At 36.6% G+C, this 14,728-nt stretch overlaps 1 protein-coding gene across 4 annotated transcripts in view; it reads left to right on the top strand.

The window, feature by feature from the left end:
• The window catches only part of LOC107100298 (serine/threonine-protein phosphatase 2A 56 kDa regulatory subunit gamma isoform-like), a 33,219-nt gene that overhangs the window by 11,624 nt on the left and 6,867 nt on the right, over positions 1-14,728 (top strand). For 2 of the 4 annotated variants that reach the window (XM_015398737.1, XM_015398736.1), the window contains exons 1-7: positions 5,694-5,903; positions 9,411-9,610; positions 13,178-13,288; positions 13,375-13,467; positions 13,549-13,679; positions 13,758-13,817; positions 14,569-14,677. In XM_015398737.1, coding sequence (XP_015254223.1) covers positions 5,810-5,903; positions 9,411-9,610; positions 13,178-13,288; positions 13,375-13,467; positions 13,549-13,679; positions 13,758-13,817; positions 14,569-14,677 — 798 coding nt within the window. In that variant the 5' untranslated portion in view covers positions 5,694-5,809. Of the gene's footprint in view, positions 1-5,693; positions 5,904-9,410; positions 9,611-13,177; positions 13,289-13,374; positions 13,468-13,548; positions 13,680-13,757; positions 13,818-14,568; positions 14,678-14,728 lie in introns of those variants that run through there. The other 2 variants (XM_015398735.1, XM_015398734.1) reach the window with 1 other exon arrangement.

The following is a 14,728-nucleotide window of genomic DNA, read 5'->3' as shown; positions in this document are numbered from 1 at the left end:
TAAAGGAGCATAGCATTGTTGGTGTTGAAATGACACCAATGTTTTACATGTTTCTCAGATGAGAGAAAAAACACTTCGGTCTGTTAGCTGCAACTGCACAGATCTTTTTTTTAGAGTTGTTTGTTTTTTTAAATTGAACATCTTACCTTTCTAGCAAAAAGACCATTTGCAGGACAACATTTTTAAAAGCTTTCCCTAATATTTACTCACGCCGACCAGACTGACATTTCACCCTTTTTGTCACGCCATCAAAAGTTTTCTTTTCTGGGAATCTCATGTGCTTTGAGGTGCACTTGTGGCTGTTTTTTTGCCAATCCATCTTCACAAACCATCCCCACATTCAGTGAGTCACACCCAGATGAACGTCCATACAGTTCGGTCTGAATCACTCTCTCATGAACTGACTAATGGAACCTATAGAGGCAACTGCAGTACAACTCTTTTTTTTTTCATGTCAGGCTATTGTTAGGGCATGTATGGTAAAGAAAACAAATAATGTCTACCTTTTAAATTCATACAATGTACATTTTAGTGCAAAAGCCTGTAGACAACAGGATGAATGGTGATGAGGAAAAAAGTAATAATACAAAACATGTGCAGTCAATTCCATAATGACTTTGTTGCCTTCACTGGTCTGGATATTTTTCTCTAGCATTTAAAAAAGAAAAGAAAAGTAATAACTACTTCTATTTTATAGAATCTGATGTTATAATGTGGATCTGCCTAGAAGGGAAGATTCGGTTGCAGCTTAAAACAGTCAAATCATGTGACAAATGACCTGGACAAGAGAGCATTTAAGACCTGAAACCAGTGGAACCCTGGAGCCATGTGGTCAGTGCAGAGGGAAATAAAGACAATCATTTTAGTTAAAGAAAAAAGCAAGAGATTTTTGGCAGTGTTACACAGGCATTTTTTAGAATACACAAACACAAAACTTTAATTTGAAGGAGTCGTTCTAAACACAGATTAAGAGCTGCAGAATATCAGAAAATCATTTGACACTATTGCTGAATATTGAGATGATGTTAATTTTTTATGATGTTTTTCTTCTGTTTTATTTATTTTATTTTATTTTTTATAATTATAATTTTTTCTTCTCTTTTATGAAAGATGTCCCCACCACTGATAGCTAGAATACTGCCTCAGACATAGGCCTGTCACAATAAACAATAAATCTTTTAATTGCATGATTAAAGATTAAGTGTATGATAGATTTAAATAAGCTGAATATCTTACTTTTGTGTCCTTGTGTCTAATTCTCTTTCTACTAAAAGTGAGAATGCCAAAAGCTTTCACTCAGGTGAATTGGTCTCAACTCACCCCTCCATTTCTCATTTCCTTAACACAGCGAGTGCTGCATGAAAGCCTCGTGACTTAGAAGTATCATTCCTGGGAAACACTAGCTGAGATATGAAATAAAAAAAAGAACAAAACAACAGAGCCAGAAACAGCAGCTACAGCATTGGAGCCTTTTGGATTCAATCAAAATGACAATATGATTGTTTATCACGTTAATTTCTGGAGGAATTTATCTAGCAAAATTGATCATGACAGACATTAATGTAGATATCATACTTATGCTATGTTCAGACCGCACACAGCAGAAGCAGCAAAAACATGCGTGCTGCGTCATTTTTGATGCTTGTAAAAGTTTAGCTCTGACGCGAAACATCTTTGCTGCTCTAGCTGCGCGGTCGAAAAGTGGGTCCGATGCGCGTTGGAAGGAGCTACCCTATCTTTTCTTTGCCTGTAACAATGGCGGATGAAATCGAGAGTCGCTTGGCTTATTTTAATGAATAATGCTACTTTCAGACCGCAAGCACTGGAAGCAGAAAAAAAGCTGCTGCTGCATAATTTTTGATGGTTGTGCACACGGAGGCCAAGTGTGTCCAGATGAGTCTGATGCTTCTGCTGGCACAGAGCGGCTTTGCTCTTTGCTGTTATAAATGAGTAAAACTTAGTTTTAATATGTTTTTAAGTGAAAAAGTTCACCTGAAAACTTCATCAGTGCATTCAGTTTATCAAGATTATGATCCTGCCTTCAAATATTATTTTGCTGGTGGAGCCACTCAGACCCCCGTACAGCGGCGGTGCTCTGTCATTTTTCACGTATGTAATCCAACCTGCAGGCACCAAAATAATAAAATCAAAAAAAAATTTCTAGCAGGTTTCGACACGTTAATTTAGGCGTTAATAAACCGTTTCAGAGAAGTGATCATAACGATCTGCATCAGCAGCGCTGTGTCTGTCTCCCTGCCAACTCCCAGCTCAGCTTCTCTGATTGGTCAATGTGGGGCATGGAGCAGCAAAAGGTTTTTTTTTTTTTTTTTACTCCATTAGTTGCTGCTTCTGAAGAACATCACACGCATCAGATGCTTTGCTTCAGCTTCTGAGACGTGCTGCCCCTGCTGCTTAAAACGCGCTGCAGGACCTTTTGATGCGCGTCACCCATTGACCTCGCATGTAAACTAGCTGCTTTTTCTGCCTTTAGTACGTGTGATCTGAACATAGCATTAGATATGGAGGGCTGTGAAAGCTAAAGTATGAAGGCAGAATTTGCTTTTAGTCACCCAAATATTGTCAGTTGAAATATTTTTCACCTTCTTTGAATGATTGATTGCCTTTTGGTTTATCCTATAGCCTGGGTCAGGTAGACTTGTGCTGCAGTTTAGTATGTTCTTGTCCTTTCAAGCTGCTTAATGCATGTATGTTGATAGATATAAGCCAGGAAAGGCAGCAGTAGACATTTAATACATTTTATTTTTTGTTTTAGCCTATCCCTTTAAATTTTAAAGCCTGTGATCTAAAAGGTTAATAAGTAGATTTTGTTTGGGTCATTGCAGAACTGCTTCAAGGGAGCATGAAGTTCAGCAGCTGTTTAAAAGAGCCCATGTTCACAGCTGTGTTGATTGGTCTATGCTTTTAAATAGATCAGGGCCTTAGGCACATCAAGAAGATCGTGACATTGAAGATCAGCAGACCTGTAAAAGAGCTACTCGTGTGTTATTTTAGGATCCTCTGACCGTTATGAATGAGGAGTTATATCTCTGTTATAACACAAGAGCCAACTTGGTCTCATGGTGACTAGACTCATGATTTCTTATAAATTCACTCTGTGGCTAGAAATAGAACAAACAGCAGGATACTCCAGTCTGGGAATACATGTGCCAGACGTTTGTTTAGATGGATTAATACGTGGGTCTGTTCAGTATTGACCCATGACCAGGGAACAGAAAAGCATCAAAAGGAGCTTTATGAAAAGAGCTTGGTTTCTCTCGAGTAAAATGTATTATATTGGTTTTTGTGCAGTAGAACTGAGTTGATTTCATCTAGATTTAAAACTTAAAAATCTCCGGTGTACAAACTTTATCATTTGCAATAAAGTTTAAATATCCAGGATCTGTCATAATTTGCTTTGAAATTTGGTATATTTTCCTTCTGAAGCAGTAGTAGAAAAACCCTTATGAGAGCTGCAACAATTTATTAGGGTTTTCAGAAGTCTTTAAATATTTAAATAACAGTAAGAGAATAAGAAATCAGCATATTTTTGGAGACAGCACATTAGAGCATCAACCTGCTTTTTGCCATATTTATATGTAATTCTACATTGACCTTTATTTCCTCCATAAAAGGGACACAAACATTGCTAAGAAATCACAACATTATTTCTCCATACAAAAACACTGAGTTTTTATACTAAATATAGTATGGCTGTTTACATCTGCTTGCTGTGCGTGAATAGTAATGGTGCATAGTTTCAATTTCTTTGTTTGTCTCAGGTAAATCTTGGTTTAAAATGACTTCCTTAAACATTAAAGGCTAAATGTGCATTCTTTATTTACTTCTGTCTGGGTCTTTGTTGCACAATTTGTTAAAAGTAGAAGATTTATAGTATTACATCTTCCTCATACTTCTGCATTTCATCTTGATAACCCACACTGTGAATGTTTGATTAGCAAACAGAATTTCTTGCAACAAGCTTTATATTGCAGACACATTTTGCAGTTGTTAACATACTGAAACCTTTGACCTTTTGCCCTATTTTTCTACTTCAGATTCAATCTCTGCAGTTTTTAGTAAGGTTTTCATTTAGAGAAAAGACAAGACTGAGTTACTTCATATAGCACGTTTGCTGCTACAAACAAAACGGGCCTATTGCCTTTTCCCCTTGCTTTAGGGATGCACATTCAAAAAATGTAGGTCAATATCGTTATTAAATATGATGCTATGGCCAAAAATAGAAACTTAGCAATTTTATTTATACTATACAAAATATCACAACCCACTGCACAACAGGTGTCAACAAAAGCGAGCCAACAACTAAGATAACATTTCTAAATTGTGTTTAACAGGTTAATATTCCAATCTGCCTTAACTCTCATAGGCCTGGGATTGACTAGAGCTTCACATTTTGCCACTGGGATCCTCTTCATCTTAAGGATGCTTCACAGATGTGTTTGGGTTGGTTATTATGCTGGAATCCTGCTCTACGGCCCAGTTTCTAAAAGGAGAGGGTTCATGCTCCACTTTAGCACGTCACAGTAAACATTAGCATTCACAGTCTCCTCAGTGAGCTGTAGCAGCCTTAGCCAGCACCTAACAGTTAAATAATATCTCATGTTTTGTTATGCTTTGGAAAAACACAGATATGCATATTGTGCTAACTTGCGGAACATCACTCAATTCTCTTAGGACGCTAACGCTTCTTTAGAGCTGCTTGTGTTACGCAACAAGTGGAATGTCTGCTGAATGGCTGTTTGCAGGTTCAACATAAGCAGATATTAGCTGCTTGGGCCTCTGTTATTCCATTACAAACTTATTGTATCTAGTAAGGTTAGATGACCATATTTTGGTTGGCTTTTTTAAATTCACTTGTTTTTGAAGAATTTCTTAATACTACATATTCTTTCCATGCAGTAGACAAAAATCAAGATTCTGTTTTTGCATCTTGCGTGGATATGTTTACATTTTATTTGTGTGATGTTTGTGGTACATATCAGGCACTGCTATCTTGGGGGTGGTGGTTTTGGTCTCTGAGCTTTTGTCAGTCTAAACTGTCTGCACTATTGTTCGATCTGCCCTTTTCCTGCACAGCCTTACAGTGCAGAGTTTGGTCCTCGCTGCTGCTGAGACAGACTGCGGCTAAGAGTACATGCACATCCTGTGCTGCTTGAAATGAGACTTCCTGCTTTCCTGTTTCTCAGCCTCCTACACCTGGGCTTATGCAGCGTTCCTGATGAGGCAGTTATCCCTCAAGAACAAACACTGCATTAACAAAGAATGGTACATAATAAAGGTGGGATACTGGATTGAACCCTTTTGGTTAAACAGTTAAGCAATTAGGGTTAGGAAATTAGAAATTAGGATCCCATCTCGTTTGGACTTGATCGAAGAACACCGTTTTATTTAATGGTTTATAGTTTATCATTTGCTTTGAAGCTTTGGACAATACCAATATATATATTTTTTTTTACAAAAACCACAAAACAGATTAAAGTATTTTTTTTATGGTTTATAAACTCTTGACAGATGTATCTGCTATTTCCCCAAACACAATAACAGTCCTTCCCCTTCAGCCCACCACCAGCCAATCCCTTCCCTTGTGTCTGTTTATGCTGACAACCTGCCCATGTGACTGCAGCCCGCCAGCTGGTTGGTTGCTGTGGGAGGTGACATCACTAGCTTGCTGGTTCCCTCCAGCAGCAGGGGAGCTTCATTTTCTGCTCAGCTTTCGTGCTAAAATGGAGGCTGGCTCCTCGCCTTAGCCTGGGCTGCCCCGCTCTCCCCTGCCTCTTGCCTCAGCTCACTAATGTTGGCATGCACTAGCACTGCCACTGGGATGGTTGTGGACACACCGAGCTCAAATGGGCCTTTCCAGCCTACGGCCCTGATGCATTTTAGAGGTGAGAATAGGAAATCTGCTTTTTATCAGTTTTTTTTTTTTTTTTTTTTTCATGAGGATTTACAGCTTAAAGCTGTTTCATACTTTCATTCTATAAAATCTCCAGTTTCTGGATCTGCTTGATTTTAGTGCAGAGTCTCACAGCATTTGTAGTTTGTATCTTTTGTCTGCAGAAGTGCCTGGAGGAGGAAGCAGGTGATAGTGTTTGTATACCAACAAGCAAGGCTTTGGCCAAGACGTTAAATGGCTCGTTTCAGTCAGTGACGGAGGGTGAGAGTGAAAGAGTAATAGTTTGCGTATCACTCCCCTCCCCCCATCTTTACTATTGATGTAACATGTAGGAAGTGAGGTCAAGGCTTGTTTTCAGATTGTGTCTTTCTATAGGGTTTTGTATATCTGCTGTAATCTGACACTCACAGGTTGACGGCGTGTTTTTGCTGTACTTTTAGTGGGCTTAGTAACTGCAACTGTATTAAACAGAACATCTAAAACAGAAACTGTATTCTTTCTGCAGCCCTAGTTTCTTTCCATCCTGATAAGAGATCAGGGAACATTTAAGTTAAGTCTACTCCTGATATTTCTAAGCATAAAAGCCCCCTCTTCTACAATTAGCTCATGTTAGCATTTAAAAACAAAGCTGTTTTGGTAATAAATCAGTGGTGGTGCTTTTGTTATTAGTAGTTTATTTGAGATGATTCTGAGCAGTTTCTGTTTACAACTGACTCTCTGTCTGCTAGGTGGGGTCTTTAGAAGAGTAAAGGTTATGTTCCTGTCCATGCAGTGTCGCTTGTGTGAAGTCTGCAGTTGCACAGCATGTCTCTTAATATTTTAGGAGTGTTCAGAAACCCTAGTGCTGTTGTGTAAGGGGAGCTGATAGATGTGGGACTGGGCGTTATGTTGGACGAGCTGCTGAAAAACCGTTTATAAAAGTAAACATGAAGCCTTTTCATACATGTGTTACCAGTCTGGAAGAGAATACATTTAAAAGCATTGGTTGTATTTTCTGTTTTGCATAAATAAATAGTAACTGAATCCTGTTTGACTTTTTTATGTATCAGAGATAAAAGTTTATGCAAGAATTTGATGGTAGTTGATGTGAAAACTGGTAAGTTAGTGAATATATAGAATATTTTTAAGTATATAACGCATTCTCCAGTTTGCTGTTTTGCTGCATATTTACTAAACTCAAGGTTTTTCCAGTTTCAGCAACCTGGGTGTGACCTTACATGACGTTTAGCTCTATGTCTAATTAAACAGCATAGGTACGTAGATCCTTAGCATTCATTTCTTATGTCAGTGAAAAGCCTTTAATGCTTTTTCTCCAGCAGTTCACTGTAACAGTGGTTGCTGAAACTGACAGGCGACGCACTCTCTAGCCTTTTATCCCACACTGTGGTTAGATGAATCCTGTTTGTTGCTGGTAGCTGTGCTGCTGACTTGTTTCTAGTTTCTAGATTGTTCTCTTCTTCAACTCAAACTCTTGTGTTTATCTCTATAAATTGCTACACAAGCAACATGATGCCTAGAAATACTCAGGAGAAATACATATTAATTAATTTGTTCTAAGAAATATTTGATCTAGTCAGTAAGCAGTAATTCTACATTATTTGCATCCATTGTTAACAAGCAATAACACAGTTGGGGAATGTTTTGTAAAGTTAATAAAATACGATAAGTATTTCACCACTACTCCTTTGTGTTCTTCTGTGGACGTCTCATATGTCATCTCTCACTTAAAGGTTAAGAGACTCTTTATCATTAAGGTTCCATATTCACATCATTCATTTGGGCAGCGTTAGCTACATAATTAAATGATTACTTTTATGAATACTTATCTTGTGCTCAGCACCCAAAATCAAAGGATGATGTTGACTAAGGAAATGAAACCAGAGCTAAATCTAGTCTCTAGCAAGTCATCAATGATGGGAAATTGCAAATATTAAAGTCTGAAGCGTCATTTCCTAAAACTGACTCATTTGATTATTGCTAAGACTTTTTGTTGTAGTTTTTTTGACTGGAATCCCTCATAGTCCTGGTTTCCTTTCCATTTGATAGTTGGAGATGCATTTTACAGCATCTCCAAACTGCACTAATACATTGTAAAACTTGCTGCTAGTATTTAGTACATTGGTGAATTGCTTCTCTAATTTATAAATAGAAATGGTATGAAAATGACTTGCTTTAAAGAAAAAATAGAACCGCTTACTTCATCTGATTGCGTCAGCAAGTCAGTGGCCGATGATAGGAGTGTAAGATAGCCCTAGCCAAAATATGTCTGATTGCATGTGGTCACCCATTGGGCCAAAGTGTCGGCTCCTTTTGCGGTCACCATGGTGATAAATTCTAGTCATGCAGCCGTTTTAAGGAGGAACTGAGTCATAAACAAAAGGCTGTGATGAAGTGGTTAACACGGCCTTACGGACAGGTTTCACACACTGATTTTTTAGGGTTTTTATCTCCCTGTTGAAGCCAAATGAATTGGTACGTATTTTGTTATGTGGTAGAATTTTTAGCTTGTAAATCATTTAAACTAAGGCAGATCTTTAGCGTTTCTTGACTTTATCTGAGCATTTATCTTTTACTACAAACATTTAATTACCATGCAAATGAAAATGCATTTCTTATGTGCATAGAGTGTGTAAATCCCAGCCTTAAGTTATGTGCTTTAAAAGCCAAATTGTTTTGCGACAGCAACAGAATGTTTGTGCTCCTAACTACAAGCGTGAAAAGAGATTTTTGTGTTGCATGTAATTGGTGATTTAGGAAGAGCTGTGTGTGACTGCTGTCTTTTGAAGATTGTTTTTCCTCCAAAAGAGCTCCAAGTTAGTCCAGTTACCACACAAGACTCAGCGTTCTGAGTACAGCTAAAGGGGGAAAGGTACATTAGAGCAGCTTTAAACATGTCTGAATAGGTGGATAATGCCGTTAGCTTCTTTTTTATCTGTGTTTTTCACCACTGTTGAGACTCTTGCCTGGCTTTTTCCTCTAATGTAAGATGCTGTTGCAATTGATGACTTTGAAAGCTGTATAGGTCCCCTGGGAACAGAAAATAGTCCCAGTTTGCTGCCCAGAATGGAGCTCAGCTCAGTTTGATGAGCTTTTTTATAAACTCTGAAATGTTTGTTTTAGACTGGCGGTTAATTATGATAATTATAAGCCACGGACAGGTGTGGCCTCATATTTCCCATGGATGGTTTTGATCCTCTGCATCATTAATGTGGAGCTAGATGAGTCTTTGAAATGCTAAATGTCTGATTTCGCATTCACTCTTGATTTTTGGCAATAATTAGATTGGGCATGGTAGTCATTTCCTCAAAGCCTCACCTAGCATAGCGCTTTATGAGATAGATTGTGATTCTAATTATTCTAGCTCTTCCTTGCCTTTTAAAATGTTCAATTGATTTACATTTTGTCCTGTAGTGACCACTTCTTTTTCTTAAAGGTAAACTCTGCATACAACTTGGAAGAAGAGCTAATTTTGGTTTTCTGTCTGTTTTCTGTTTCCTAGACGTTCCCCCAGCAGAGCAGGAGAAGCTGTTCATCCAGAAGCTGCGTCAGTGCTGCGTCCTCTTTGATTTCGTCTCAGACCCCCTCAGCGACCTAAAATGGAAGGAGGTGAAACGAGCCGCTCTGAGCGAGATGGTGGAATATATCACCCACAACCGGAATGTCATCACAGAGCCCATCTACCCAGAAGTAGTCCATATGGTCAGTGTCATACACTCACAAAGCCATTTCATTTTCTCTTTAGAAATAACCGGGGATTTTTCTCAGATTGACTACTAACCAAGTTAACTGCTTATCATTCAAGTCACGTAAAGAAACTATTTCCATATTTTAACATAAGAAAATTACCATGAATTAAAACATTTTTTTATTATTTTCACTCCTATTTTATCTGGATTTGCTTTCAGTTTTGTTGGAGTCTGACTTTTCCTTTAAATTCAACTCAGGATTGTGACATGATTCCCAGATCTATCTTCCTAAATGTGTATATACATTTATTTAACTATTTTTATTTATATGTATGAAAATATTTAACCATTTTTTTCTGCTTCATAGTCAGTGTTTGTCATAAAAAGAAAAAGAAATCAAAAATAAAAAGCATCAACAGACACCTGCAGTTTCTAAGTAGAAACAGTCAATAATCTATTTTTGCCTAATATTATTTTATTTTTATTGCTGCTTTTATAACACAATTACATAGGACTACCTTTTTAAGTATTAAGCTAGGCAATGTTAATATTTTTGTGATGCCTTAATACTTAAAATGTATTTATTTTTGCTTTTTCTTATACTAACTAAAAAGTAAGAAACGGTAATATTAAATGCATATTGCAAAACGTTAAACTAGAGCTCAAAGCATTTATTGCACAGTAGCAATCCAGAAAGTTGACATTGTACCGGGTATTTGTATTTTAAGTATGTTTTAAGACACAGATCTGAGCCCTTGGTTTCTCGTTTCTAAGGGGTTGGAAAGTTCTCCTGCTCTGCCAGAACAACTGAGACAATCTATCCTCATTAGAAACAGTCAAAAGGGCAAAAATGGAGCCATCCTTAACTATTCTAGAACTCCATTTAAGAATATCCAAAACATACATTTATATTGGTGGGTCCCCAGCTTAATAATATCAAGTTTTTGTTTTGTTTTTGTAAAGATTAAAGCAGGGATAAAAAAATCATATTGTTTAAAGCAGGTTTTCCATAAAGAAAACTGAAAAAAAAAGTGTTGCTTTCAGCGGTAACCTTTCTGTAGTCTGACTAGCTCAGAGATATGTGGCAATGTGTGCTTGAGGTTTCAAATCGCAACAAGTGAAAAGCGTGGGTTAAGGTCCAAGTTTGTTTCTTTTTATTTTTGCAAGATGGAATGAGATGGTTTCTTCTTACAAACCCATTTATCTTTGTTTCTGTCTGCATAAAGTTCTGAGGCATTATAGTTTCCTTTCTTAGGGCATTTTCTTCACGTTCTAATAATAAGATTCTTTACATCGTAGCTTGTTTAGATTAGACTCTTTCATTCAAAGAAAACACAAAGATCAGTCTAATCAGTATTAGCCATAAGCCCCCTACTGCTGCATTAACCAGAAATATGTTCCTCTAAGGTTGGTGTCAGGATGCATCCACATGATCGGATTTGTTTCCCAAGCCAAATTAAAAATCCTTTGATGTTAATCAAAGCACTGATTCAATTCCACATTGTAAACTGCAGATGATCAAGGTGCAAATATCCCCTTGCTGTTGTTGAAACTCTATTTGATCAGTGCTGCTGGAAATTCAGCCGATCCGCCAAATCAGCATAGACATGTTCCCTTATTCCACCCTTATTCTGACCCCCTTAAAGACGAGGGCTTTTTGAAGTACTCTAATGGCTTTTATCATCAAAGTGAGGAGTGACACGACAAACTCCTTTATGGTAATAAAGTGTGTATTCTTATGTTAACATCGTACGAGTGGATTTCACACGAGGTCGTGGTGTTTAGGACATGGTTAAAGGCTCAGTATCAGATTAGACTTGCAGAACTTCAACAAAGATGCAAGTTAGTTTTTTCTTTTCTTTTTTTTTTCTTTTTCAAAAAGTTTTTTTCCACAGTTTATTGTTAACTTTTGGAATTGTTGATGTTAGAATTACAGACCTTCATTTTCAATATCCTTTGGATGGTTATCAGTCTGAAGATTAACCAGTTTGAAAAAGTTACACTTTTACAAAAGAAGCAAGTTAGCATCACTCTCCCTCATGGGTTAAAGTTCTGCTTCAGAAAGTAGCAGAGAGACGGGAGGTTTCTGTTTGTGAGGAGCTGAGTGGATCTGTACTCACCCCTCCTTACCTGTTTGGCCACATTACCATCACTCCTCTCTTTTGCTTACTGATAAAAGGCTGTTTAGAGAGTCGTGGCCCAAGAAACTATAGCGCTGCCAAACAACTGTTACTAAGGTGACGCTTTAATGAAAGTATGGTTGGTGGTTTATGAGTAAAGCTGGGTAGTGCAGGCTAGAAAACTTAGCAAACAGCCTGACTAATAACTGGCTAACAAAGTCCTGCAGTTAAACTGTATAGAGTTTGAGAGAAGAGGAATAACAACCTGCACATTTACATCATTTGTATTTAGTTTTCTGTTACTGTCTCCATTAATAGAGTAGTAATAATTTGATCTAATTACATTTCAACCTTATTCATAGTGTTATGTTGAAATCACAAACATGTTTTTTGGATTTTAATTTAAATGTGAGCATGCCCAGATTTTATGCAAACTTTGAGGGAACTTGTACAGAGTTGAAAAAATAAAGAAAATGTGAAATGGATGTGTTCCCATCCAATAAAGCAAATTAACAAAGTCAATTCAAAGTATAATGTTGTCATATGTTGACTTTAAGCTGTAGTAAACTGGAAGTAGTTAGCCAGCTAGCGCGGGACAAAAATCAGAGATGGACCGATTTTACTTACTTTAGCATGTCACCATTAGTGATGGTTAATGCCATCTGGAGACATCAGGGGGAGAAATAATGCTGTGTTCAAGAAATTTTCGCCTTATTCAAAAAATGTTTCTATTGTCTCTTTAGTGCATTTTACTCTTTTTTTCGATAGACAAAAACCACCTCAAGTGGGTGGTAAATACATTTTTATTTTCTTGCGAAATTTAGTAAGTTTTCTTAAATTTTGCTGTTTTCATCAAGTTAATCTAATTCAATACTTCAAAATACGCAATGAAAAGGTGGCCGGGTTGATGTGTCATGTGTCTCAACTTGGTAGAGACACGCCCACATTTTATTTTATTTTTTCCATTTTTAAAAAGGACTGAAGCTGCTGTATTTAATTAATGTTGGACTAAATATACATGCATAGTTGACTTTTTAACAACTTTTTATATTTAATGAACGACAAGTATATCATACAATCCATTTTAGTTAGGAGCTAATTTGTATTAAACTTTTGAATGGGCAAAACTGAATATTTAGGTAATCTTTTTCCATGATTGAAGAGTTTTTATTGTGTTTTTTGATTCATTGTTTCACTTCATGGGTGGCTTTTATAGACAACCTATTTATCCAGTGTAGAAACATTTCATTCAGAGCTAACGTTTACCACACCTCAGCTAAAGGAACAAAATGTAGAAAAGGCTATTGTAGGTTAACATGCAATTACAGTATTGATTTCTATGTTAGGGTAACTGATATTAATGGTCAGGTTTAGGATTTGTTCAGATACTCTTTTTAAAAGATAATGTGCTACAAATGAAGACCAGATGTTGAGCAGACCTTTTTTCTTTGTTTCCCCAGTTTGCTGTAAACATGTTTAGGACGTTGCCTCCTTCATCCAACCCCACTGGTGCAGAGTTTGACCCAGAAGAAGACGAGCCCACGTTGGAGGCAGCATGGCCACATCTACAGGTAACCAGAGTAAATAAAACATTGCTTAGAAAAAAACCTTATCAAGAATAAACTGGATGAATCAGCTGATTGTTTTCTGTCCACAGCTCGTGTATGAATTTTTCCTAAGGTTTCTAGAGTCGCCGGACTTCCAACCTAACATTGCCAAAAAGTATATTGACCAGAAGTTTGTAATGCAGGTGAGCACCTAGGATTATCAATGTGTAAGTCAGAATAGGTGCTGTAAACATTTGATCATGTTTTTTTGTTTTTACTTTCAGCTGTTGGAACTATTTGACAGCGAAGATCCCAGAGAAAGAGATTTTTTAAAGACAACTTTACATCGTATCTATGGCAAGTTCCTGGGTCTGCGAGCGTACATTAGGAAACAGATAAATAACATATTTTATACGTAAGTTTGCTTTAATTACTAAGCTTGGTTTTATGTTAATTTACTACAAAAAAAATATATATATATCTTCTTTTCTAGTTTCATTTATGAGACTGAGCGGCATAATGGGATAGCAGAACTACTGGAAATACTTGGCAGGTACGTTGTTGTATTTTGTTTTGTATGGTTAAAAATGTTTAGGCAAATTTAAGGATTTGGTTTTTGAAATTTTAGTTTTTATTGGGGAATACATTAAGTATGGAAAAAAATTTATATTAGACTTTACAGAATAAATGTTGAAATATCCATTCCTGAAAAAGTGTTTTAATATTGATGTTAATGGTTTCACATACATTTTATTATTATTTTTTTTTTATCACAACATATTCTAATTTGTTTACAGTTTTTATATCAATCAGTAGATGATAGAAAAATATTTAACTTAGCTTCAGAACCCTTTAGATCGTGTTTTAAAATGAGTCCAGGAGCTCATGATACCAAACACATTGCAGATCCAGACATAATAAACTGGGATTTCATCTATATTTAAAGTGGGATACTCCAGTTCACTTTGGAAAAGTTTAAAGTATCATACTTTTTTGTTTTTAAATAAACCTGGTGGGTGGTTTTATGAAGGCCAAACAAGCTGTGAATTTGCTCCTTATCACATTGCTGAATCTAAAGCCAGTATCAGCAAAGCACTGTTTCAGGAACTATGTAAAATGTGCATAGTTAGCACGTAAATGATATCTTCTCATCCAACTGCTTTAAAAAAAACCTGCAATGAAAGAACTTAAGAAATACTTAAAAAAATTGTTTTTTGTTTATCTAAAAATCGATATACTTGTTTTTTATTTGGCTCATAAATATATTCCTACATGTTCTAAATGACTGGTGTTTTTATTTCCAGCATAATCAACGGGTTTGCTTTGCCACTAAAAGAAGAGCACAAAATTTTTCTACTTAAAGTCCTTCTGCCTTTACACAAAGTCAAGTCTCTGAGTGTTTATCACCCACAGGTTAGTTCCCTCAGTTACACCTTTCTGTTTTCTGCTAACAAATCTTGGTCT

This window comes from Cyprinodon variegatus, unplaced genomic scaffold, assembly GCF_000732505.1.
Source record: "Cyprinodon variegatus isolate N-32 unplaced genomic scaffold, C_variegatus-1.0 Scaffold956, whole genome shotgun sequence".
NCBI lineage: Eukaryota > Metazoa > Chordata > Actinopteri > Cyprinodontiformes > Cyprinodontidae > Cyprinodon > Cyprinodon variegatus.
Note: the sequence above shows the minus strand (reverse complement) of the source record. Positions and strands in the feature narration are given on the sequence as shown.